The sequence below is a fragment of the Arachis stenosperma genome, chromosome 6, assembly GCF_014773155.1.
Source record: "Arachis stenosperma cultivar V10309 chromosome 6, arast.V10309.gnm1.PFL2, whole genome shotgun sequence".
Lineage (NCBI taxonomy): Eukaryota > Viridiplantae > Streptophyta > Magnoliopsida > Fabales > Fabaceae > Arachis > Arachis stenosperma.
In genome coordinates this window covers 7,314,217-7,341,908 of record NC_080382.1, presented here as the reverse complement: position 1 = coordinate 7,341,908, position 27,692 = coordinate 7,314,217, and the positions used below count along the sequence as shown (strand labels likewise).

Here is a 27,692-nt window from a genome sequence, read left to right as displayed (position 1 = left end):
AGACGGAGTTTGTTAATTTTGGAAGCTAAAGAAAAATTTATTTTAATTATAATAAAAAAATATCTGGTGACACGTTTTGATTTGTCAAGTTACCAAGCTAATATAAAATATAAATTATAAATTATATTTAGAGTGAGAATGATAAACAAAAATAGAAAAAAAAAGAGAAGTGGATAAGAGAATGTAAGAAGAATGTTTACTAATTTTTGAGAAAAATGTTTTTTTTTCTAAACTTTAATAAGAGAGTGTCATGTTAAATTAGTTAGTAATATATAAATATAAGTTATAATATAACTATATTTCAATTTTAATTTTAATTTAATTTTGATAAAATTAGATAATGTTATGTTGTATATTTTAATTGTTAAATTTGTAATTAGTTATTGATAATGATATATAAGAGAGGTAGAGCGAGTGAAGGAATGAAAGAGATAGAGAAAAGAACAGAGAGGAGTGGAGAATTCTTTAATTTTGGAGGAAAAGATTTGATTTCAGTTGCAATGAGAGAGTGGCATATGACATATTTTAGTTGTAAAATAGATAAATATTTTCAGCAATTAAGATGCACATTGGACCATTCATACTTTAACTAAATCGTCCTATCATTACAATATTTTGTGTCTATAACTACAATTTTTTTTGTCACGGTAAAATACCGTGATAAAAAAATCTAAGGTCACAGTTTTTTTTAAAAAAATGGCCATAAAGTATCTATGACCACATTTTTATAAAAAAGATGGCCTAAAAAGATTTATTGTCACAATTTTGGAGGGTGACTTAAAGGAATCTATAGTTACAGTTTTAGGAAATGACATAAAAGAGTCTATAATCACAATTTTAAAAAAATGGTGACTTAAAAGAATCTATGGTCACAGTTTTGAGGGGTAACCTAAAGAGATCTATGATCACCATTTTAGGGGTAACCTAAAAAGGTATATAGTCACAATTTTTTGAAAAAGGGTGACATAAAAGGATCTATAGTCATGGTTTTGACGGGTGACCTAAAGAAGCTGGCCTATGATCACGGTTTTGAAGATTTACCTAAAAGGATCTATGATGACGATTTTGGGAGGTGATATAAAGGTATCTATGGTCACAATTTGAGGGGTGGCTTAAAAGGGTATATGGTCACGATTTTACGAAATGGTGACCTAAAAAGTGCCTATGGTCATGGTTTTGGAAAGTGACCTAAAGGTATCTATGGTCACGGTTTTGGAGGTGACCTAAAAAGGTCTATGGTCACGATTTTACGAAAAGATGACCTAAAAGGGTTTTTGGTTACGATTTTAGAGAGTGACCTAAAAGTATATATGGTCATGATTTTGAGAAGTGACTTAAAAGGGCCTATAGTCATAGTTTTTCAAAAAGGATTACCTAAAAGACGTTTATAGTCATAGTTTTGGAGGTGGCCTAAAGTGGTCTATAATCACAGTTTTTTTATTTTTTTTAAACCCCTAAACGACGTCGTCTCCTCTTTTAAGAAAGAAAAAATAACCTTAACCTATCTCCCTCCCCCAATCCCCCTCACTCGATCGAGTCTCTAACGCACACAGTAGTGCAGCCACTAATCACTAACACTTACATCATTGCCAACGATCGGCCACTGTCATGGCCACTGTCGAAGGTCTCCGTCTGACGAAGGTCTCTTCGAGTACGTGGCGTCGCTATCTCTTTGAACTCTCTTCGATCATCGTCTCCTCTTCGAAGTCATTTTCTCCCTCTTCTCGCTCTCTATTTGAGTCCACTTTCCATTCTATATCGCCGTCTCTTCTCATTTCTCTGTCACCGTGATTTTCTTTCCCTTTTTTCTTGTTATTGGTAAGAACTATTGGTCCAATATTAATTATGGAGCAAAAATATTTTAGTCATACAATTTTACTAACATTAAAATTGATGATCTGACCTTTTTTTATTGGCAATCTAATATATACATTCTCTTTCGATTGTTTTGGTATTAAAACTACAAAATGAATTTGAGTTGGTGTTGTTGACATTATACAATTATCTATTATTGAGATATTTTTTATTCGTCAGATACTTTGATATTTATTTTGCATTTGAATTTTTTTTCGTTTTAATGTACATTGTACTCTCTCTGCATTACCTCGTGCTTGGGTCACTTTGGAGTACTCTCTGTAAATTACTATCCGTTTTTTCTAGCTAAATTTATTAGTTCTTTTGGCTCTAATAAAGAAAAAAATCTTGCTGATATCCTCAATTTATTTTGTTTGGATGTATCTGAATAAAAAGGAACTCTAGAACTTTTAATCAATTTCTTTGATAATATAGATTTTATTTGACATATATTATCTTTAAGAATTGGTTTAGTTTTCTACTCTTGGTGTGTTAAATGGTGTATTTTTTATCTAACATATAAGGGTTATATTATGTGTATACCAAAATCAATCATTAAAGTTAACTATCAGTATAAAATATATATTGAAAATAAATTAAACAACACATGTATTTATACACAAATACATTAATAATTAATTTTAGTGACTGATTTTGGTGTACAAATAACATTTTACAACATAAAAATAGATTGGCATACGGTATTGTATAGTTCATCCATTTATGATCTAGCAATTAATTTTTTACAAGTATTTTGCTATTGCTGATTGACTTGTTAATATAATCCTTTTTAATGTTAATTGAGTTATTAAATATGTGTCACATATTTATTATTCAATTGTACTGCCTCATTAAAAATATTTTTGTTCCATTCTAATATTTATTTTTTTTGCTAGCAGGAAGACACGATATGAAGAAAATATTATTTTTCATAGAAATATGAGATGAGATGGGTCTCATATATACCTTAGTTATCTATATATAATATTTTCATGTATTCTCTACTTTTTTTAAAGAGACTTTATCTGGTATTACATATAATGGATAAATTATACCCTATTTTGATTTGTGTTGTTTGGATTAAAAGCATATCTAACTTATCATGTAAATTTTATAATTTAGATTTCTTGAATTTCTCTTTTTTAGACTTATTTTGTAATTATCATAATTTTGGGATGTAATTATGCTTTAAAAAAAATAAATTTAAAAAAACAGAATAAGTTATGGTCACGATTTTAAAATAGGATAACCATAGATAAGCTATAGTCAGGCTAAAACTGTGACTATAGATAAAATTACGGTCACGGTTTTTTTAAAAAAGTGACCATTGAATAAGCTATGATCATAGTTTTAAAATAAGGTAACCATATATAAGCTATAGTCAGGCTAGAATTGTAACCATAGATTAGACTATGGTTATACAAAAGGGTGATCATAGAGCAAGGTATGATCACGATTTTTACGCGTAGCCATAAAGTAACCTATAATTACGTTAAAAAATGTAGTCTACAATATCAAATTTTAAACATTGTAACTGTGACCATAAATAAAAATATTGTAACTATAGATCTATAGTCACACTAAAATAGGCTACGATAAAAAATTCGTGACTGTAAATCAAAAATTATAACTATAGACTTATGATCACCCTTTTCACTATTTATTATCATAATTTTTCATTATGACCATAAACTTTTTTTTTTTTGGTACAACGAATTATCATGGCTTAAAAAGTGATAAATCTAGGTAACTTACAACAAATTTTTAATGCCAAGAGGCAACAAAATTTTGGACTTCTACGATTTAATATTTTGGAGCAACTCGATTTTTTTTATACCAATTTTAATTTTTTACAGTAATTAAATTAATTTAAAATTAAAATTTATATTAGATATAATATTTAAAATAATACTAATATCAGCAAAGAGATATTGCATTATTTAAAAAAATATTAATAAAATACTGTCATTTTTATATCTAATAAATTTATTAAATAAATATTATAATTTTATTATGTAATGCTGTAAAATCAAAATAAAATTGAATATTAGAATGACGAATTTTATATTGAATTTTAAATTAATTTTTATGATATATAATTTCATAAATACTTATATAATATTGTATGAAATCCAAAGTGAAATAAAACTAAAACTAGGTATTAAAAATGCTCTTTTTTTTTTTCATTATCTAGAGGAAAAATTTAGGAAATCGAAAACCACAATCAATAAAGAGTGCTCGTTATGGATAGACCAGATCGTTTATGTTACGGCCTGGCCCAAAGCGGCATGGGCCAACCCGACCCATGGGCCCTCCGACCCGGACGGTCGGTGGAAAACCTTCAAAGTCTGACCCGAATACGCGTCTTGGACAGCTCCTCATCACAGCTGTCTAAGGAAGCTTCGAGGAAGGTGGGCTCTGCCCTTGCGGGGCCCACCCCTGATACGATATATATTGGGGGTCTAGCTCTTCCCCGAGGTACGTCACACATTCCACATGTCTATTTCTCGCCTGCACACTAACTGACTAGAGCGTCGGAGTGTCTTTGCAGGTGACACCCCTCTCTCCAAAACAAGAGCTCGGCAGCCCAGTTGGCCCGATCCGAACACAACAGATCAGAACAAGGCGTCCCCACCATCTCAAACCTCCACCCGAATCGTCCGGTAACCAACCAACCGAACATTGGCGCCGTCTGTGGGGACTGCCTAAATGGACGTCGTGCCGGGCACCGGAGACCAAGGCCGAACAGCCGGCGCAGAGGGGGTAGCCTCTGTCGCCTCACCGGGAGGGCGACGAAGGTCCCCCCGACAGCGCAATGAACCACGCACAAGGACGCGAGAGACACGCCCCTTCAGAGGAACTGGCGGCGATAACGCCAGGATAATGCAGGAGCTACGCCATAGGGTCCAGAACCTGGAACGACAACTAGCCGATCAGGAGCATAACCGATGAACAACTGACCCTAGCTACTCCCCGTCTCCTGAAAGCCGAGAGAGAGATTCCCACCGGAGTCGCTCCCGGCACGCCTCCGCTTCCAGAACGGAAGTTGAAAGCACCTGAGAAGATTCGTCTATCCCGAGAAGACGAAACGACACAATCATCTACTCCCGAGGCAAGGAAACGCGCCTCACGGGATAAGATCGTGAGGACGGGGAAAAGAGGCCTGTGAAGGCACGGTGACCCGTGATAATGGGCGCCACCCCATTCCACCGATCCATCCTCAAAGTCCGGTTGCCGAAGCACTTCGACAAACCAACAGACATGAGGTATGATGGAACCCAAGATCCTCTGGAACACCTCACGACCTTCGAGGCCATAATGAATCTGGAGGGAGTAGGAGACGAGGTGAGGTGCCGTGCCTTCCCGGTCACCCTGGCAGGGCCTGCGATCCGATGGTTTAACGGCCTCCCACAGGGATCCATCTACGAGTTTTCGGACATTAGCCGTGCCTTCTTAGCCCAATTCACAACACGAATAGCAAAGGCTAAGCACCCGATTAACCTACTTGGGATAACCCAAAGGCCCGGGGAGCCGACCAGAAAATACCTGGACCGGTTCAACGACGAATGCTTAGAAATTGACGGCTTAACCGACTCGATGGCCAGCCTCTGTATGACGAACGGCCTCCTCAACGAGGACTTCCGAAAACACCTCACCACGAAACCGGTTTGGACGATGCACGAGATCCAAACTGTAGCTAAGGAATACATAAATGACGAGGAAGTCAGCCAAGTCGTGGCTGCCAATAAACGGCACTCCTCCTACAATCCACCTAGGCAACAAGGTAATAGAGAAAGACTGAAGGAGCAAGCCAGAGATGGAGGGCCGAGCAAGGCACCCAGACCGTTTTCCCGGATCAGAAAATTCACCAACTACACTCCACTCACTCTTCCCATCATGGAAGTTTATCAGCAAATAGCCGAGAAAGGAATCTTGTCGAAGCCCCGACCACTCAAGGATCGTACTGGGGGAAATAAGAGCCTCTAATGTGACTACCACAAGGGCTATGGGCACCAAACACAGTACTACTTTGACCTGAAGGACGCACTAGAACAAGCGATAAGGGACGGTAAAGTAACATAATTCTCCCATCTTATAAGGGAGCCGAGGAGACGACATCGCGACCAAGACGAGGAGGGCAAGACCCGGTCGGCGAAACAGCGACAAGAGCCAGAAGACAAAGACCACGGCCTCACCGTGATAAATGTAGTAACCGCCAAAAACACCGCGCCAAGGTCGAGATCGGCGCACAAGAAAGACACCAAGGTCCTGGCGGTCTCCTCCCCGCTAGTGCGAAGCTCTAAGAAGTCCCCATCCATCTCTTTTGGCCCGGAAGACCAATGGTTCGACGAGGCCCCTGAAAACCCACCCATGGTCATCACGGCCAGAGTGGGAACCGGCCTCGTCAAACGAATCCTTGTTGACACGGGGGCAGACTCGAACATTATGTTCCGCAACGTGTTTGACGCACTGGGGTTAAAGGACGCCGACCTATCGACTCACCAGCACGGGGTCATCGGGTTAGGTGACCACTTCATCAAGCCAGACGGAGTGATATCTCTGCCGATTTCCATGGGACAGGCCCAAGGCCGAAGATCGGCAATGGCTGAGTTCGTGGTTCTCCGAGACTCCACAGCCTACAACATCATCTTGGGAAGAAAGACGATTAACGATGTTGAGGCAATAATCAACACAAAGCTACTAGTCATGAAATTTGTTACTGACGACGGATCTATAGGTCCATAAGGGGAGATCTAGAAACGGCGGTCGCTTGTGACAATGCCAGCCTCTCCCTAAGAAAGAAATCTAAGGAGACGTCGGGGGTGTTCCTAGCCGACCTGGACGCCAGAGTTGACGACAAGCCCAGACCGGAACCAGTGGGGGACCTGGAGAAGTTCAGGGTCGGTGACACGGAAGAAAAGTTCACGTTTGTCAATAGAAACCTTCCACATGAATTGAAGGAGCCTCTGGTAGAAATGATCAGGGCCAATGGGGATTTGTTCGCCTGGACACCGGCCGACATGCCGGGCATAGACTCCAAAGTCATGTCGCACCACCTAGCTGTCAAATCGGAAGCCCGCCCGGTAGCCCAGAGGAGGAGAAAGATGTCACGAGAGAGGGCAGAAGAGGTGGCCAGGAAGACGGCCAGCCTCCTAGAAGCGGGCTTCATACGGGAACTAGACTACTCGACCTGGCTTTCGAATGTAGTTCTAGTAAAAAAGCACAGCGACAAATGGAGAATGTGCGTAGACTACTCCGACCTCAACAAGGCATGCCCTAAAGATTGTTTCCCCCTCCCCAACATAGATGCACTCGTCGACGCGGTGGTGGGTTACCGGTATCTGAGCCTCATGGATGCCTACTCCGGCTACAATCAGATACCGATGCACCGACCCGACGAGGACAAGACAGCATTTATAATGCCTGGGGGGACCTACTGCTACAGGGTGATGCCATTCGGCCTAAAAAACGCAGGGGCAACATACCAAAGACTGATGAACAAAATATTTGGCGATCTCATAGGCAAGACAGTGGAAGTCTATGTGGACGACATCCTCGCGAAGACTACGCAGCCCGACGACCTCCTCAATGACCTGGGAAATGTATTCGCGTCTCTCTGACAATACGGTATGAGGCTCAATCCCCTCAAATGTGCCTTCGCCATGGAAGTTGGAAAGTTCCTAGGATTCATGATAACCCAAAGGGGGGTAGAAGCCAACCCTGAGAAATGCCAAGCGATACTCCAGATGAAGAGTCCGGGCTGTGTCAAGGACGTCGAGAGATTGGTAGGTCAACTCACCTCGTTATCCCGTTTCCTCGGAGCTTCGGCAACAAAAGCCATACCCTTCTTTAACCTCATGAGGAAAGGGATAGCATTTGAATGGACGCCTGCGTGCGAGGAAGCTTTCAGACACTTCAAGGAAATCGTAGCAACACCCCCTGTGCTCGGGAAGCCAAAGGCCGGAGAGCCGTTATACCTGTACTTCGCCATAACGGGAGAAGCCCTGGCCACGGTTTTGATACGAGAAGAAGGAAAGGTTCAACAACCAGTCTATTTCGTGAGTAGAGCCCTACAAGGGGCAGAACTAAGGTACAGCAAACTGGAAAAACTAGCTCTGGCACTCTTGACCTCTTCTCGGAGGTTAAAACAATACTTCTAAGGTCACCAGATTGTCGTAAGAACGGACCAAGGAATCCAACAAGTACTCCAGAAACCCGATTTGGCGGGAAGGATGATGACTTGGTCCATTGAACTCTCCCAATATGACATACGATACAAACCCCGGCAAGCAATCAAGGCGCAAGCAATGGCAGACTTCCTGGTAGAAGTGACGGGAGATCCAACCGAAGAGACGGGCACACAGTGGAGGCTCCACGTGGACGGGGCCTCCAATCAGACGTCCGGGGGCGCCGGGATCATCCTAGAGAGCCCAGCCGGGGTCGTATACGAGCAGTCAATCAAGTTTGAGTTCCCCGTCTCGAACAACCAAGCAGAATACGAAGCCCTCATAGGGGGCTTAGCCCTAGCAAAGGAAGTTGGAGCGGCGAGGTTGGAAATATGCAGCGATTCACAAGTCGTCACCTCCCAAGTGAACGGGAGCTACCAAGCCAAAGACTCGCTACTACAAAAGTACTTGGAGAAAATCAAGGATTTGAGCCAGAAATTCGAGGAGGTCACGATCCACCACGTTCCAAGAGAAAGGAACACACGGGCAGATCTCCTATCAAAACTAGTCAGCACAAAACCGGGAGAAGGCAATCGATCTCTCATCCAGAGTATGATGAGGGAGCCGGCAGTCACTCTGCACCTGGCAAGGCTAAGCCCCTCATGGTTAGATCCCATCACCAACTTTTTAGAAAACGGCAAACTCTCCGACGACGAAAAAGATGCTAAGAAACTGAGAAGGGAAGCAGCCAAGTACGCGATCATCCAGGGTCAGTTGTTCAGAAAAGGACTCAACCAACCCCTATTGAAATGCCTACACCCCGACCAAACGGACTATGTTCTCAGGGAAGTCCATGAAGGGTGTTGCGGCCATCACATAGGGGGCAAAGCCCTAGCAAGAAAGTTAATCCGAGCTGGATACTACTAGCTATCAATGATGGCAGACTCTAAAGAATTCGTTAGAAAGTGTGTCAAGTGTCAAGAAAACGCCAATTTTCACAGAGCACCAGCTTCCGAGCTAAGCTTGTTAACGTCCTTCCGACCATTCTCACAATGGGGAGTCGATCTCTTGGGGCCCTTCCCGGTTCGTCCGGGACAAGTCAAATACCTCATAGTCGCCATTGACTACTACACCAAATGGATAGAGGCCGAGCCGCTGGCCAGCATATCCTCATCCAATTGCAGGAAGTTCATATGGAGGCAAGTGATAACACGGTTCGGTATCTCGGAGGTCGTCATCTCGGACAACGGGACACAATTTACCGACAAGAAGTTCACGGAGTTCCTCACCGGCCTGGGCATAAGACAAAAGTTCTCCTTAGTAGAACACCCCCAGACAAACAGACAAGTCGAGTCCGCGAACAAGATCATCCTGTTAGGACTTAAGAAGCGGCTGGATAATAAAAAAGGCGCTTGGGCCGACGAGCTCGCCTCGGTCCTCTGGTCCTACCCTACAACCGAGCAGTAAACCACTGGGGAGACCCCCTTCCGACTAACATACGGGCTAGACGCAGTAATACCTGTGGAAATCGAGGAACCAAGCCCACGATTACTTCTGAAGGGAGTGGGGGAAGCTGTGGAGAAGGACCTAATAGATGAAGCCAGAGAGATGGCCCACTTGACGGAAACAGCGCTAAAGCAAAGAATGGCCCTGCGCTACAACACCAAAGTACTCAAGAGAGAGTTTGAACCAAATGACCTCATTCTAAGGCACAATGATATCGGTCTACCGACCCCGGGAGAAGGCAAACTGGCGGCGAACTGGGAAGGTCCCTACAAAGTTAAATAGGTGATTGGTAAAGGCGCCTTCAAGTTGGAAAGGCTCGATGGCAAAGAAATACAAAGAACATGGAACGTGAGCAACTTGAGAAGGTTTTACTCCTAGCACGCGCGCGGCGATTTAGCGACCAAACGAGCTAAGTAGTCAATTCATGAGATTGTACTTTTTAATATGGCTTATAGACCTTTTGTGTAATTACCGACTAAAATATACTTGCCAAAAGTTTTGTTTCTTTTGTTTACTTTTCTCGGACAACCCATTGTGCAAATGAATCCCACGCAACGCGCATCGAACAACACAATAATATGCGACCCCGGGACTGATCACCCCGGGAGACCTTCAGCTACCACGACGGCAAACGGCTACACTAAAAAGCCACGACCTGGCTCAGCCAGAATACCATCAATACGGTAGAACGAGTGCAAACAACAAACCAATAACGGTGAATAAAACGAGAACACAACCAGACAAACGGGAAAGTATTAACTACAATAAACCGGACAGATGACCCAAAAATCCATTGTTCACAAGACTAAATAAAACCACTCACAAAGATTTCATGAAGTTATACAAGACATAAGAAGTCATTTTCTGGGCATGTTGACAATCTTGCCGTCTTTGATCATCTTGAAGACACTGATTGCCGACGTGTCGAAGTCAGGGGCAACGATTTGGACCTGAGCCTTAGGGGCCTCCTCAGTCGCCAATATTGCACCTTTTCCCTGCTTAACGACTTCCTTGTACTTTGTTTTCCACCCCGCAAACTCAGTCTCGACAGCCTCCTTCGCCGAAACGGCCGCGTCGCGCTCTTTCTCTAGCGCGGTCACCCGCCCCTGAGCCACGCCGACTTGACCCTCTAAAGTCATTTCCCGCTCGACAAGTTGCGAAACGGTGGCATCAGACTCCTCCAGTTTTTTACTAGCAGTAGAGGCCTTGTTCTCGGCAGCCTGGAGCTTCTCATTAGATTGTTCAAGTTGCTCCCGAAGAGTTTCAACTTCCCGTTTAAGATCATTATTAGCTTTCCCAGCAGATTCCAACCTCCTACGGAGGGATTCCATCCCGGACAGCTCAAACTCGGCCTTCCAAGCTATCACTGCGTCGCGCAGGAGGGTACGATACATCCACCTCGCTTGTCCGGCCAGAGATGACTCGTGGAAGTGCTCTTCAGTGCCAGGAATCAACTGAGCGTCTATGAAATTCCCAGCGTCAAAATTTTTCTCCATCACAGTGAGGACCCCCTCAGGATTGCTGGACATTTTTCTCCTTTTGAGATTGGGCACCTCTTCCACGTCGTCGTCGGTCACTGGATTAGACGTCGAACCCCCAATACCGACCACTTCGGGAAAAAGGGAAACACGCACCTCTTTGTCCCCATGAGCTAACGCACCCTGAACCAAAGTGCCAACCTCATCAGCCACAACTTCCAGCTTGGAAGAAGCCTTACTCTTATCCTCTGGGGGGGGGGGGCAGTCGACTTCTCGTTGGCCGCTTCGTCGTCACTCGCACATAGAAAGGTCTGGAACAAGTCATGGAGATCCGTCACCTCGGCAGACATCCCCACTGTAACAGGAAAAGGAGATTGTTAGTCGCAATGGAATACTAAAAAAAAAAGAAAGGGGCAAGAAACAAAAAGGAAAGCTCAAGTTAAAACTGCTCACAAATATAGTTCCGACCGACTTCCCGATCACCCATGAGGAGGTGAGGATTCACATGATTCCTCCCAAAGACTGCCCATAACACGTCGGCAATCTTCTTGTCCACAGCGGACATACCCTTATAGGTTACTTTAATAAAGGCATTAGACACCGCCCCGAAGCTCCAATACGTCGGGATGAGGCGTTGCCCTTCTAACGACAGCCAAAAAGGATGACGACCTTTGATGGGGCGCACCTTGAAATACTTATCTTTGAACCCGTGGTAAGAGTCCTCAAATAAACCAAAAATTCTTCGACCTTGGGCAGATCGGAAAGACATGAACCCCTTCCTCGCTTTCCCTTCCTTCGAAGGGTTTGTAAGGCTGAAAAAGAAAAGGAAGACATCCACAGACACCGGCAGCTCGAGATATTCACAAACCATCTCAAAACAGCGGATTGAAGCCCAACTGTTCAGATGCAGCAGCGACGGTGCCACGGAAATCCGGCCAATGAGCGCAATTTGGAAGGCGGAGAAAGAAATACGAACGCCCACTTGCGTAAACATGGATTTATAAAACCAAATCCAGTCGGCAACTCGGGGAGCACTGAAGTTGATCTCGTACAATCGCTCGTGGGGAGCCAGGACGAAGACGTCATAGTTAGACTCCTCGTCGGTTCTGCCGCATAAGTGCCCGTTTTGACGTAACTCGGTGAGCTCCTCCTCGCCCATTTGATTGGGGGGAGTCCTTCAGATCGGAAACCACCCAGGCGTAGGGGTCGTACGCCGCGGGAGAAAGGGAAGCTCGGGAGGCGATGCGAGCCATACCTACATGGGGGTACCACCCGGTTAGTCTAAGAGGTCGGGTGCTCGGAGTGAACGCAGAAACTAAACTCAACCTATTCTGCAACTAAAACTAAACACGGATAAAAGGTAAAACCCAAACAAAATCCATCCTAGAATGGCAACCTCCCCCTAACGCACCCACTTAAAGCCAAGGATCAACCATCATGCAAAGTTAAACAAACAGCATGCATGAAAAGGAAGCAACAACAGAAGCAAAAGAACAACAAAAAGAGGGTAAAAAGGATGCATAATTACCTGTATTGATTGCAAAGATCTGAAAGGAAGACAAAAACAACACCCTGAATTGCTGAGGGAGAAGAAGATGGGGATAGCTAGATTGGAAACGAAAAGGTAAACGCCAAATGAACACCAAAGGAATCACAAAACTGTTTTAAAACTACCACCAAAAGGAGTGCGAAAGCCTAGGGGTATATTAGTCTTTGCACGAAGGGTTTTAAACCCATTATGAGCATTTAATGCACTACGCGAGGAACGAGGCGACAGAAGGTCACCTCAGCAACGAACGGACACGCGCGCAAAGATCGCGTCCTCTCCACGGATGGCCGATCTGACGACAACACGCGAAGAAGGAATAACACGCCAACAACAGACCACACAGCTGTTACTGGCGCGTTGGGGGCACTCTTACGGCCTGGCCCAAAGCGGCATGGGCCCTCCGACCCAGACGGTCGGTGGAAAACCTTCGAAGTCTGACCCGAACACGCGTCCTGGGCAGCTCCTCATCACAGCTGTCTAAGGAAGCTTCGAGGAAGGTGGGCCCTGCCCTTGCAGGGCCCACCCCTAATACGATATATATGGGGGGGGTTCAGCTCTTCCCTAAGGTACGTCACACATTCCACCTGTCTATTTCTCGCCTACACACTAACTGACTAGAGCGTCGGAGTGTCTTTGCAGGTGACACCCCTCTCTCTACAACAAGAGCTTGGCAGCCCAGTTGGCCCGATCCGATCACAACCGATCAGAATAAGGCGTCCCCACCATCTCAAACCTCCACCCGAATCGTCCGGTAATCAACCAACCGAACAGTTTATGCCAATTAAATAATATTTTTCATATTGTTCAATATATCAATAAAAATATTAGTGCATAAATTTTTTAGTATTTGGTTGATTTCATATTATATTAAAAAAATGTTGATTTTGAAATAGTTTTAGAATGATAGTGATAATGTTGATTAGATTTAATTATCATACGCATTTTAATATCATATATTTGTGATTTATTTAAAGATAGATGATTATAATAATAGAAAAAAATATTTAGTAAAATAAGGTGAAATTTTATTATCGTGTTTTGATTGCTTAATTGATGCAAGAAAAGTAAATTAAAAAAACTTAAAATCATTTTATAACAAAATATTAATATATAAGTAAAAAAATTTGCATGTTTTATGTAATTTTAAAAATAAATCTAAATTAAACTCTATAATTTAATTATCAAAATAAATTCAAATTCTACTTGAATTATTTATTTGATTAAATTAAACTCTATAGTTTAATTATCAAAATTAGATAATAGTGTGTGAGTTTATACATTCAACATTAAACGGTTCGTAAATAATAAGTTACACTAGGGTTTAGTTTGGTAAAATTTTTATCTTTTAAAAATAGTTTATAAAATTTAATTTTTAAAAGATAGTTTTTTAAAAAATATATATAGCATTTATGTTTGATAAATCAAATAAAAAATGACTTTTAATAAATACAAGTAACAACAATTACGTTTGATAAAATAGTTTTTAAAATTTAAACTATAAAAGACATAAATTTAAACGTTAAATTTGAAAATTAGTTAATATATGAGGTTATATTAGACTTTTAAATTTTAAAAAGCATAGACCAACTTTAAAAAATTTTATCTTAGTTACTTTTAAAAGTATCCCAATATTTTAAAAGCTGCAAATACAAGTACATAATCTTTTTAATTTACTAAATACAAAATAAAAAATTTGTGTTTTTAAAAAGTACAAACACCTTTTTAAAAAATTTTACTAAACCAAACTTAAATAATTTAATATTGGTTGTTTCTTTATGCACTCCAATGCTATGATTTATGCAAAAATATTATGTACACAAAAAAATTAATCATTAAATTAGTCACTATATATATATATATATATTATTTAATTTATTTTTAATGTATATTTTATACTTTAATATTTATATTTTATATAAGCAATTAATTTTTAATATATACATAATATGGTTAAATGGTTAATGACCTATATGACTCTGTTAAACTTTTCAAAATATTAACTTATAGCTATTTATTTATTATATTAACTTATATAATTTATTTATGATATTGTCTGTATATATATCCACTGGAAATTAATTTCCATTTTTTTTGTACACAAAGAGGGCTAACACCCCAAAAGAGAAGAAACAAGAGATTACAACTCAGAAACTTAACGGGGACTATTTATGGGCCAGTATTTGTAAAGTGATTTTTTTTAATGATATTTTTTAGTTTGACAAATTAATAACTAATTTATTGTAGATTTGAGTTTTATTTAAAGATCTGACGCTGACTAATGAATTATTATATACATAAAGTGGGATGTAATGAATTGTTGTATGTATAAAGTGAGATTCAAACATCCGTCACTTACTTAAACAGACAAGTAAACTGATCACTCGATCTAGTCAAATTGATTTATAAAGTAATTTTTTTATCATAAGATGTTAACCACGAGCCATAAACGTTCTTTTTGAGTTGGTCTTTTGTAACAAATCAACTCTATAAATAGAGTTATTTTTGTCATTTCCACTCTCACTACAAGACCAATAACTATTTGGCAAACTTTTGGTACGTGAAATATCATATTCTAATTTTCTCAGCGGAATTATGTAATAATTTTCCATATATATTTGGACAACCCTCATTTGCGGCGGGTAAGACAGACATATATTTTATGCTGGTTGGCAGCATGGAATGTTGAAATAAATTGATTGAGGAGTGAAGCAATGAACATCCCCAAACAACGGCAAGAAGGGTGTTTGGTCTAGTGGTATGATTCTCGCTTCGGGTGCGAGAGGTCCCGAGTTCGATTCTCGGAACACTCCAGTTAGATCTATTAATTTTCAATTAAGTAATCTTAAATTATTCATACAGTTTATAGTTATAGTTTTATACTCATGCAAAAAACTCTTCCACTAATACCAAGTATACACTCTCTTACATGAATGGTAGATTTGAAATAATGAGTGCCAAGATGAGCATTGATTTTGTATCTAGCGACAACAACATCAATCTAATAATAATAATAATCACTTATCAAAGCGATGGTGTTAATTATTGTTAAATGATGAATGTAACGCCACAATAATTTTACAATAACGAAAACCAAGACTAATTCCGGAGACTCGATCAGCTTTTGGATCCTGGAGTGCACAGCACATTCATGATGGCCCTCGTAGCGATAATAATGGGTCTCTTCTTGTTTCAGTCGTCTTTTGCGGAAGAAGACGACGCCTTTGTGCTCACACAGGACAACTTCGAAAACGAGGTTGGCCATGATCGCGGCGTTCTCATCAAGTTTTACGCTCCCTGGTACGCTCTTCTACGTTACGTTCTTCCCTTACTTAATATTAAATCAAGATTTGATTCAGTGCATGCAACGCTTTATCATTCTTCACTCGTTAATTATTCTTCCAATGCATGTTGTTAGGTGTGGCCACTGTAAAAAGCTTGTACCGGAGTATGAAAAGCTCGCAGCAACTTTCAAGAAAACCAAGTCCGTTTTGATCGCCAAAGTTAGTAATCTCAAAAATACTATGTACACTAGTTCATTTTATATTTTAATACGTATTTTATATAATTAATTTTGGTAGTTGATTTTAGTATACACCTAACATGTGTGCGCACAGGTAGATTGTGATGCAGATAAAAGCATTTGCTCTAAATATGGGGTTTCTGTTTACCCTACAATTAAGTGGTTTCCTCAGGGTTCTTTAGAACCTATGTTGTAAGCTCGCACCTGAACCCCTTTCCTTAATTCACTTCTAGATTATCAGTCACATATATATGAACGAATTGGTTTGATTTGCTTGAATGTGGTGTAACTAGATATGAAGGTGCAAAAACCGCAGAAGCCCTTGTTGGATTTGTGAACATGAAAGGAGGTATTATTAATCTTGAAAATGTTTGATAACAAAAAAAAAAAAAGCCAAAAACAACCGTAATTTGTCTTATTTAACATTCATTAATTGTTGCTGTTTTTGGCTTTTTTTTTTGTCCCCTAACATTACCGTATTAATCTAAATTTTCTTCTGCATTTGCATTGTCACTGTGATGAAACAAATATGTGTTGTTAATATAGGTACCAATGTAAAGATAGCAACAACTCCATCTGATGTGGTGCCTCTCACCTTATTTAACTTTGATAAGATTGTCTTGGATAAAACAAAACATGTTCTTGTTGAGTTCTATGCACCCTGGTAAGTACAGATTTTTACCATCTTAAATTCTTCATTTTTAATTTTTCTGATTAAAAAAAACATTTCTTGCAGGTGCAAACATTGCAAGGCCTTTGCCCCTGTAAGGATGTTATTATCTGTCCTAATTATAGCTTATAGTCATAGCTTAATGACTTAATCCTTCTGTTCGTTGTTTCTATAGACTTATGAAAAGGTTGCTACAGCATTTAAACTAGAAGAAGATGTAGTTATAGCTAGTATTGATGGTGACATGTACAAGGATGTAACTACAAAGTAAGTACATATACCATGTGTGTAGATTGAATTTTAAATGATATATAATTCTAATTAGATACACACATGTGCATTAATTGATTTGTAAATTCTGCCAGTACAGATATGAAATTACTAGTTATCCCAAACTGAAATTGTTCAGAAAGAGCAATAAAGCTGGTGAAGTTTATGAAGGTGCTCGTAATTTGGATGATATTGTATCTTACATCAATGAGAAATGTGGCACAAATCGCGATGGACAAGGAAGACTTACTTCTAAAGTTGGTACCTCTTTTGATACCATTTTTTTCAATCTGTACTTCATTCTCGTGTTTTTAATCTCTAAAAGGCTTAATTAATTGTTCTTGGAACAGGCTGGTATAGTAGCATCCCTGGATAAGTTGGTGAAGAAATTTGTGAATGCAGGTGACAATGACAAAAAGGCCATCTATTCACAACTTGAAGAGGAAGTTGAGGATCTTGAAGGATCTGATGCAAGGTTTGAACAATTTCGTGGTTATATTATTATTGTATATATAGTCCTAAGTATTTGGTTACAACTCTGTCTTTTATGGTTTGTTTGATTCAATTTCTCCTAACTGTTATGTTTTTCTCTCTAAAAGATTTTGATTTAATTTTTCCCAGATATGGCAAATTGTACTTAAAACTTGCTAAGAACTGTATGGAAAAGGGTAAAGAGTATGCAAAGAACGAGGTTCAACGGCTTGAGAGAATGCTTGAAAAGGTAATTTTGTTAACTTTGGATCTTAAATAACTATTATCAAAGGTGGAAGCTCAAGTGTAGTTAAATTTGTGTAAAGTTAATAGTTTAGAGCTTTGAATAATATTTAGTCAAATCTATTACATTATTTAATAATTCTCATTTATCAACCTCATTCAAAAAGACCATACATATGGATGCATGACTTGGCTGCACATGTTAATTGGTTTTTCTATGTTTTGGTGCAGTCAATAAACCCAACCAAGACAGATGAATTCACTCTCAAGAAGAACATCTTATCTTTATTTGCTTAATCCTTAAGATGGTGAAATAAAGGGTAATTAATGGCATTCAGATGCTGCATGTAATTCCTTAGTTTTCTTTATGTCACCTAAATAGGTACTAGTCTATTAGGCTTATTTTTGCAATGTAACCTTTAAAATTAAAACAAAAGATACTTCAATCAGGTAGTATAATTGTTCATTTGCTCTGTATTTTAATAGTTCCAAACATGTGTGTATTTATAAATACTGATCTCAGTCCAAAGAAGAGTGAAAACCTTTATACCCTTTAATTTATCATGTAATGTATTAATTATTACTACATCAAACTTTTTTTTTTATTATGAGATACGGACTAGGAATAACAATGAAGATCCGTAAGGAAAATAGGAATAAGAATAAGAATGAGGGCAAAAATTATCTTGTGAGAACGGGGATAGAAATAAAAAAGTTTTATGTGGAGAATTTTAAAATGGGGATGGGAACTTTATCCCCCAACCTGTGGGAACTTCTGTCTCGAAAAAATCATATATATTAATTTAATTTAATGTATATATATATATTAAACTAAAATAATAAAAAAAGATAAAGTATTATAGTGGTCTCCAAAATTAGGACTAAATTCTAATTTAATTTCTAATGATTTAAATATTCTATTTTAGTCTAAAAAAGTTTCGAATGAATTTAATGTTGTCCTAAAGTTAAATTTAACATGAATAATTAGCATATTTAAAAGTCTAATATAATATTCGATTTTAATGGATAAGTAAAATTGATCCATCAATTATTGCTCATGTAAAAATTTTTTGGTTAATTAATCAAATCGAATTTAAAGGTAGAATAATATTAAATCCGTTTAAAATCTTTTAGGATAAAAATAGGACATTTAAAATATTAAGAGTTAAAAGAATTTAAGTCGAATATTAGGATCAAAATAATACTTTATCCTAAAAAATCATCGAACTATAAAAAAATTATAATAAAAATACTAATATTTGAATATTAGAAAACACTTTAAATTTGAATTATTTAAAATCTACAATATTTTTTTTTTAAATTTATATCGTATATTTTATTTAAGATTTAAATATTTGATTAATTATTTTTATTAATGATATAATAATTATAAAATATTAGATATATTTTATCTTAAATTATAGTAGAATTAATATTTTTTATTAAAATAAATAATCTCCACAAGAATCCCATAAGACTATATTTTTCTGCAAAGAATGAGGATGAAGAGAAATATTATCCTGTCGTGAAAAATAAGAATGGGGTGAAATTTCAAGATGTGGGATGAAGGTAGAAGATCCGTCCCTGTTCCGCTATATTGTCATTCCTAATTTCACCACTTTTAAATTGTAGTCATAAACATCAATCAAAAGGTCAATAATTGCTGAAAACTTAAGCTCCAATATCATTACTAAATATTTCAAAAAAATTGCATTAAAAAGCTAACTATTAAGATTTAAAAGAAAAGAAACACTCTTTTTAAATATAATATTAAGCGTCCTATGTTATTCGATATTGTATGTTAGATATTATAGAATACCTAGCTCTAACATAATATATATGTTAAAAATATGGAAATATAAAAGATAAATGATTTACAATACTTTTTTCTTTTTAAAAATTGTATTGTATATTTTATTTAAAATTTAAGTATTTCATATCTGTTATTTTTATTAAAGATATATAAAAAATATTCAATATATTTTATCTTAATTAAAGTAAAATTAATATATTTTATTGAAATAAATAATCTCTACAAGAACTTCATAAGACTATTTTTTTAGTGAATTTTTTAATAAAAAAATTATAATTATTTTTATGTAAAAATATTTTTTTAGCCATTAGATAGTGAATTTGCAGAATTTGATTTTGATATTTTATAAAAGTATTATCTTTATTTAAAGTATGGTGAAATAAATAAATTATATTTTAAATAAATATATTTATAAAAATATATTTTTAACATTGTTGGTTAATATATATATGCTGAAAATAATATTTTTAAATGTAAAAGATTTGTTAGTATATTTTTGTTTGTTTGTTAGATTGTTCAACTGACTAGTTTGTTAGGGCTAGCTAGTATAGTTTGTTATTTTTTTTGTTTTCACACCTTTTGCATAGTTATATAAACCATATAGCATAGTGTGAAGTTCTCATGATGTATTATTCAATTGGAATCAGAAAATTCATCATCACAACACTCCTCTCTCTCTCTCTCGATTTCTTCTCAATCATTCTTTTCTTCCTTTTCTTCCTAATTTTGCTGCAGCTATTTCACTGGCTGCTAGCAACTCTTTTTCACTTTCTCCATTTATTGTCAATTTGCTGCTTAAGATTGATACCATTTTACATGGTATTAGTGCTAGGTTACATCAATGGCGATAAGCGAAGAAAACAACTCAAATACCAACACTCAAGTAGATTCCACTGCAGATTTCGAACGGTTAACAGCGTTTATGCGTCAGTTCTCACAATTTCAAGCTCAGCTCAACAGATCGAACTCTTCTTCTTTAATCTCTGACCCCATCAGCCCGTATTATTTGCATCCGAGTGAAAGCCCAGGTACGGCTTTGATTCCGCTTTAACTTACTTCTCAAAACTACTACCAATGGTTGCACGATATGTGGAGAGCACTCAGATCAAAGAACAAGGTGAAGTTCTTGGATGGTTCGATTCCAAAACCAGCTGAGAATCAACCTTTGTTTGAAGATTGGGATCGCTGCAATAACATCTTGCTTTCATGGCTCAACCTCTCGCTCTCCCCAGAAATTGCTAAGAGTGTGATGTGGATTAGCAATGTTTCAGATCTGTGGAAGGACTTGAAGAATCGTTACTCACATGGAGATGTCTTCAGAGTTGGAGAATTGAAAGAGGAATTCTACACTATCAGACAAGGTGATTTAACTGTTACTTCTTACTTTACCAAATTGAAGTCTGTTTGGGAAGAATTAGAGAACTTTCGTACAATTCCTAGCTGTATAGCTTGTGTTAATGGCTGCAACTGTGGATTAAAAATTATTAGGGATTATGCTTCTGAAGAATACGTTGTGAAATTTCTCAGAGGTCTAAATGAGCAATACTCTACTGTGAAATCCCAAATTATGTTACTAAAATATTGTCCGATATTAATGCTATTTTGGCAATGCTAACTCAACAAGAGAGGGAAATAAGTTCAGATTTCTTGGATACAAAGATAATCACAAATTCTATGGAAGTACAACATCAACAAAGAGGTAGTTATTTCTCAAGAGGCAGAGGACGAGGTCAAAGTGGTTGGAAGGAAAACACTGCTCAGAAGACTTTTGGTAAAAGATACACTTCCAAATTATGCACTTATTGCAATAGAATTGGGCATTTGGTTGAAAATTGCTACAAGAAAAATGGTTTTCCTGCACACTGGAAGCAGAAAAGTGCAAATCACAGCAGCATTGAAGGTGAAATTGAAGATTCAGGTGCTGGTGGTGACATTACTGATTCTGCTCAAGAAGAAGGTAGTACTGAAACTGCTCTTGTGTCTTTCAATTGTCCCATCTGAGTTGAATTTTGTGCGAAAAATCCATTTACAACCTACTGCTTTCTTGCCAGGAGGAAGAGAAGTGACGATCCAGGTCTTGTCTTGACTCCAAACCAGAAGCAAATTTTAATTGCTCTTCTCCAGCAACCACTCATGACAGCTTCAAGTAGTGTGAATCATACCACTTCCTCAGCCACCTTAACTCAGCCAAAAGGTAGACATATTTTGAATGCATGTTTTACTAAAACCTCTTGGATACTAGACAGTGGTGCTACTGATCATGCCTGTTATCTTCAAGATTTTTTTAAAATCTTTTATCATATAAAGCCTGTTTTGGTTAATCTACCTGATAGATCTAAGACCTCTACGAATATTTGTGGAACTATGCAATTGTCAATCTCTTTAATCCTTACCAATGTTTTATTCATACCTCACTTTAAATACAATTTAATTTCTGTTTCCAAGCTTACTAAATCATTACATTGTGAATTTAGATTCACTGATTCTTACTGTGAGATACAGGCACTTCCTTCACTGAAGATGATTGGGCAAGCTGAGATGCAAGGAGACTTATATGTGATGAATGCTGAACCTATGAAACTGCCTTTATTAGATTTTAGGATACAATCTATAGCTCTTAGTGTGCAGCAAGACCTAAGAACTCTTTGGCATGCTAGACTAGGTCATTTACCTTACACCAGATGATTACTATGCAAAAAAGCTTTCCTTTTATTAATTGCATTACTTCTTCACATGTTTGTGATTCTTGTCAATATACTAGACAGAGAAAATTATCATTCACAACAAGCAATACAAATTCTGAAAATGCTTTTGATTTATTGCATATTGATATTTGGGGACCTCTTTCTATTCAATCAATTTCAGGTCATAAATATTTTCTAACTATAGTTGAGGACAAATCTCGGTTCACATGGATTTATTGCCTGAAATTGAAATCTGAAACTAGAAATTTGGTTCAAGACTTTGTCCAACTTGTGCAAACACAATTCAGCAAAAGAATTAAGCGAATTCAAACTGATAATGGTATGGAATTCAAAATGGACTCATTTTATAGTTCAAAAGGCATAGAACATCAAACTTCTTGTGTTGAAACTCCACAACAAAATTGTGTTGTGGAGAGAAAGCATCAACACCTACTCACAGTTGCAAGAGCATTATTGTTTCATTCAAATGTTCCCAAATATTTTTGGCATTATGCTGTGCAACATTCGGTTCATTTAATTAATAGATTACCTAGTGCCTTTTTGAACAATAAAACTCCATATGAGGCTTTATTTCATTCAAAACCTGATCTAAATGAGTTTAAAGTTTTTGGTTGTCTTGTGTTTGCTTCAACACTTACAGTTGGTAGGACAAAACTAGATCCTAGAGCTCGAAAGTGTATTTTCTTAGGCTCCAAGTCAGGAACCAAATGTTCTATTTTGTTTGATTTAAACACAAAAGAAATTTTTTTCTCACAAAATACAGAATTTTTTGAACACGTCTTTCCTTTCAGATCTGTTCAAACAATAACCAAGACTCATGCAAACTCAAATTCTCACTCACAACACTCTTTTAATCCAACAGATTTTGATCCTTTTCCTGAATTACAATTGCCTTTTGCATCACATTATGAGGATATTATTCATACATCATCATATCCTAGAATTACTGTTGATGTCTCTAATAATAATAGCTCTCTTACATCTTTGAATAATGAGATTAGTAAGAATTCTACATCATCTGCATCTGCATCATACATTCATGAAAATAGTGATAATGCTACTGCCCTTATGCCTCATGTTGATCACATTCAACCTGAACCAACTCAGCCTGCCCTGAGAAGGTCTGAGAGGGATAGAAAACTACCCTCATATCTTAAGGACTTTCATTATTTCAGCATGGCCTCACATGAGGATCCCATCAATGCTGTTCGATCTTCTTCAAACTGTAAGTATCTTTTATCACACCATTTGTCATATGCATCTTTCTCTCCAAAATACCTAGCCTTCACTTTTGCACTTATAAATAACCCTGACCCGAAGCACTACTCTGAGGCTGTTATGCATGATTGCAGGAGAAAAGTTATTGATGCAGAACTTGCTGCTCTTGAGCAAAACAAGACCTGGATCGTCACTTCTCTTCCTCCTGACAAGAAAGCAGTAGGTTGTAAATGGGTTTTTCGCACGAAATTTAACCCAGATGGGACAATTGAATGACACAAGGCTCGTTAGTTGCTCAGGGGTTCACTCAAATTTCAGGCATTGATTATATTGACACCTTCATCCCGGTTGTTAAAATGAGCACAGTGAGAGTTCTCTTAGCAATTGCAGCATCAAAGAATTGACATCTTCATCAACTTGATGTCAATACCGCTTTTCTTCATGGGGATCTCCATGAAGATGTTTATATGAAGTTACCAAAAGGGCTGAAGTGTGATAATCCCAAGTTAGTTTGTAAATTAGAAAGATCTCTTTATGGTTTGAAACAGACGATCCGTCAATAGAACATCAAACTATCCAATGCTCTTATTGATTTGGGATATATTCAGTCAGAAAATTATCACTCTTTATTCACCAAGTCCACTAATGTTAACTTCACTGCTATTTTGGTCTATGTCGATGATCTTGTGTTAGCTGGTGATGATCTCTCAGAAATTGAAGCTGTCAAACGCTTCTTAGACAGCAAATTCAAGATAAAGGATCTTGGTATTTTAAAATTCTTCATTGGCATAGAAGTAGCAAGAAGTAAAACAAGGATTGCTCTTTATCAAAGAAAATATGCTTTAGATTTGATCAATGATTGTGGCTTACTTGGAGCCAAACCTGCCACTACACCCATGGATTATACTACACCTTTGTCAAGAAATTTTGGCTCTCCTCTACCCAATGCTACTCTTTATAGAAGGCTGGTTGGTCGCCTTCTTTATCTCACTAATACCAGACCCGACCTGAGCTACCCTGTAGGTTGTCTTACTCAATTCATGGAATGTCCCACTGATGTTCATCTCAAGGCAGTTTATAGAGTGATTCGATACTTGAAGCAGTCACCAGCATCAGGTCTTTTTTTTTCTGCCTCTAATTCTTTTATTCTCTCTGGATATACTGATTCTGATTAGGGGGCTTGTAAGGATACTAGAAAATCTATTACTGATTATTGCTTCTTTCTTGACCAAACTCTTATATCTTGGAAAAGCAAGAAGCAAAAAAAGTCTCTCGATCATCTTCTGAAGCTGAATATCGAGCTCTAGCAAATGGAACTTGTGAACTTGTATGGTTGCTAAAACTTCCAAAAGAATTCAAGATTTCTCCTCCCCTGCCCGTTGATATATTCTGTGACAATAAATCTCCTATATATATTGCCTCAAATCCAGTTTTTCATGAACGGACAATGCATGTTGAAATTGACTGTCATGTAGCTCGTAACAAATATAAAGAAGGAGTTTCAAATCTTTAACATATTGCCTCTAGTGAGCAGCTGGCTGATCTGTTTACCAAGCCTCTTGCACCGGGACCCTTCTCGTACTTGCTATTCAAGTTGGGATTACTTGATCTACACAAGCCAAGTAATACCAACTTGTGGGGGGATGTTGGTTAATATATATGCTGAAAATAATATTTTTAAATGTAAAAGATTTGTTAGTATATTTTTATTTGTTTGTTAAATTATTCAGCTGACTAGTTTGTTAGGGCTAGCTAGTATAATTTGTTATTCTTTTTGTTTTCACACCTTTTGCACAACTATATAAACCATATAGCATAGTGTGAAGCTCTCATGACGTATTATTCAATTGGAATCAGAAAATTCATCATCACAATACTCCTCTCTTTCTCTCGATTTCTTCTCAATCATTCTTTTCTTCCTTTTCTTTCTAATTTTATTACTATAGCTATTTCACTGGCTGCTAGCAACTCTTTTTTACTTTCTCCATTTATTGTCAATTCGCTACTTAAGATTGATACCATTTTACAAATATCTTGATTAAAATAAATATCATATTTGTTTTGCAAAAAAACGAAGATAAGAGAACTATTTTTCTGCCATGAAAAATGGATGAAATGAAATTTCAAGATGTGGAGTGGGGAGAAAAGAGACCATTCCCACTCTATATTGTCATTTCTAACTTCACTCTTTTAGTCTTTTTAAATTTGTAGTCGTAAACAAATAACATTAAAATACTTAAGAAAAATAACATTAAAAGCTAACTATTAAATGAAAGAATCACCTCTTCTTAAATATATATAATAATAAGCATCTATGCTATTCCATCTAAAAACACTCCACTCTATAAAATTATGTTTGAAAGAAAAAGTGAAACTTAAAAGATAAAAATTATGAGATAGAAATTAAAAAATAAAAGTTAAATTAAATTTTTGTATTATATTTAGTATAAAATATATATAATTATTATGTTTTAATATTATGTTTAATTTAAGATAAATATAAATATTAAAGAATATATTTAAAATTTAAAATGTTAAATAAGAATATTTTAAAAAGATATTATTAAAATTTCAGTCTCTATTTCTATCGGTTGTGTTTTTATTTTTTGCAGTATTAAAGGAATTGAAATTTTGTATTCTAAAATTAAAATTTTAGTTTCAATCTATAATTACAAAATACAATACTTAGTCTTAATTTTCTAGTCTCAATTCCAATACCAAAAAGGAAACGTAGCCCAACGTATTATATTAAATTGATAGAAATGTGAAAGATAAATGAGCTAGCAAATTCAGGTAATGAACCAAACCACCACCGCGGTGCCGCTGCCGCAGCCGGAAGGGTGTGGGAAGGGTTGTTATATATGATTTATAAATTTGGCTTGGAGAGTTGGAATAAGAAAATTGCTTGGTTAACGTAACGTTAACAATAATGTTGTGACTATTATGATTTCAATTAGTTAGCTCTTAATTACGCCTCTAATATGGTTCTTGTTTTTTCTTCATTTCTACAACCTCAACCTTAAAATAAGCACGATTTTAAAAACCTCAAGTTCTATCCATTTCTTTTTTTTTTCATAAATTAAATAATGAAAGGAATTGAATAACGCAAACAACTAGAAATGCATTTGGCATTTCAACATCAACAAAATAACATGTTGCAATCTATTTCACGTTGATAAATTTCTGGTTTAATAAAAGAGTCCTTGAAAGCAGGAACTAATAATAATAAGAGGATCAAATTACACAAAATGGAGGAACTAATTAATTAATTAAAAAGAAAAATCAAACCCCCATAAAAACATTACCAAAAAAGAAGGTTGCTACAAAAATACAAACATTTATGCAAGCAGTTACGATGATTATTTATAAGACAACACACAAGATATTACAATGAATTCCAAATTTTCCAACTCATATATGCATACGTGTTGTGTATGAATCTAATTAATTAATAATCTTTTACCATCTTGATCCATTTGATCTTGAGCCAACGAAAACCTTTCTTGATACTATGCTTGAACTTGCCTTCAGTTGCATAAAGCTTGTATTTGGCCACCCTCCGTTTTCTCTTCCTCTCAGCATCATTCCACCACCACGTGCTCTTTGTCTCCTTCGCCGCCGCCTTCGTCCTCGTCGAATAAGACGGCTCTTGATATAAATCCCATGATGATGTTGGTTGCCTTACGGTTGATGATAACCACATTTTGTTGTCATTATTTACACCGCGCGCGTTGTTCATATTATTTTGTTCATATTGATAGCGTCCATAAGACTCCTCCATACGAGTTTAATTGTCCTCTCTTTCTTTTTCTCTTCTTATTTTTAGTGCAAGAATTTATTAAGCACGGAACGAGAAGAGATAAAGAAAGAGAGGAAACTCGAGAGAAGAATTATGAATTTTTATTTTATATATGTTTGAAGGGAAGAAGACGACTTCTAAATCTGGAACATGAGGCGGGGAAGGCATTCAGAGACAGCTTATCATGTTTTGTTTAACAAAGCCTCCAGTTAATGTTGCCTCTTAATTTAACTTTCTCTAATTATAGACCATACATTACCTTAAAATATGATTAAATTATATCTTAAGGGAGATTATTATTATTATTATGAAATAAAACAAAAATGTCAAGTATACTCAGTTTGATCATTAAATTTTCAAATTTTTAGTAACTTAATTAATGATGTGGATGTTAGTGTAACAAGTAACTAAACGTGCTGTTTTTATTTG

At 37.0% G+C, this 27,692-nt stretch overlaps 4 protein-coding genes and 1 non-coding gene across 5 annotated transcripts; 4 read left to right on the top strand and 1 right to left on the bottom strand.

The window, feature by feature from the left end:
* Positions 1-5,043: 5,043 nt before the first annotated feature.
* LOC130933573 (uncharacterized) lies at positions 5,044-5,841 on the top strand. Its single transcript, XM_057863202.1, has one exon. The coding sequence runs from the start codon at positions 5,044-5,046 to the stop codon at positions 5,839-5,841; it is 798 nt and encodes a 265-aa protein (XP_057719185.1).
* A 7,252-nt stretch (positions 5,842-13,093) lies between these two features.
* LOC130933572 (probable protein disulfide-isomerase A6) lies at positions 13,094-18,025 on the top strand. The gene is made up of 12 exons (XM_057863201.1): positions 13,094-13,120; positions 15,673-15,851; positions 15,970-16,054; positions 16,169-16,266; positions 16,368-16,423; positions 16,621-16,738; positions 16,811-16,838; positions 16,920-17,011; positions 17,115-17,271; positions 17,365-17,489; positions 17,636-17,735; positions 17,960-18,025. Exons 1-12 carry the CDS (start codon positions 13,094-13,096, stop codon positions 18,023-18,025), a joined length of 1,131 nt encoding a protein of 376 aa, XP_057719184.1.
* TRNAP-CGG (transfer RNA proline (anticodon CGG)) lies at positions 15,293-15,364 on the top strand. Its single transcript has one exon. It is a non-coding gene; the product is annotated as a tRNA-Pro (tRNA).
* Positions 18,026-20,628: 2,603 nt separating the features above from the next.
* On the top strand, positions 20,629-24,639 carry LOC130933571 (uncharacterized). The gene is made up of 5 exons (XM_057863199.1): positions 20,629-21,110; positions 21,353-21,518; positions 22,044-22,203; positions 23,109-23,683; positions 24,073-24,639. The coding sequence occupies exons 1-5, from the start codon at positions 20,629-20,631 to the stop codon at positions 24,637-24,639; spliced, it is 1,950 nt and encodes a 649-aa protein (XP_057719182.1).
* Positions 24,640-26,764: 2,125 nt separating this feature from the next.
* On the bottom strand, positions 26,765-27,263 carry LOC130932760 (uncharacterized). The gene has a single exon (XM_057862173.1). The coding sequence runs from the start codon at positions 27,243-27,245 to the stop codon at positions 26,913-26,915; it is 333 nt and encodes a 110-aa protein (XP_057718156.1). The 5' UTR covers positions 27,246-27,263; the 3' UTR covers positions 26,765-26,912.
* Positions 27,264-27,692: the final 429 nt, after the last annotated feature.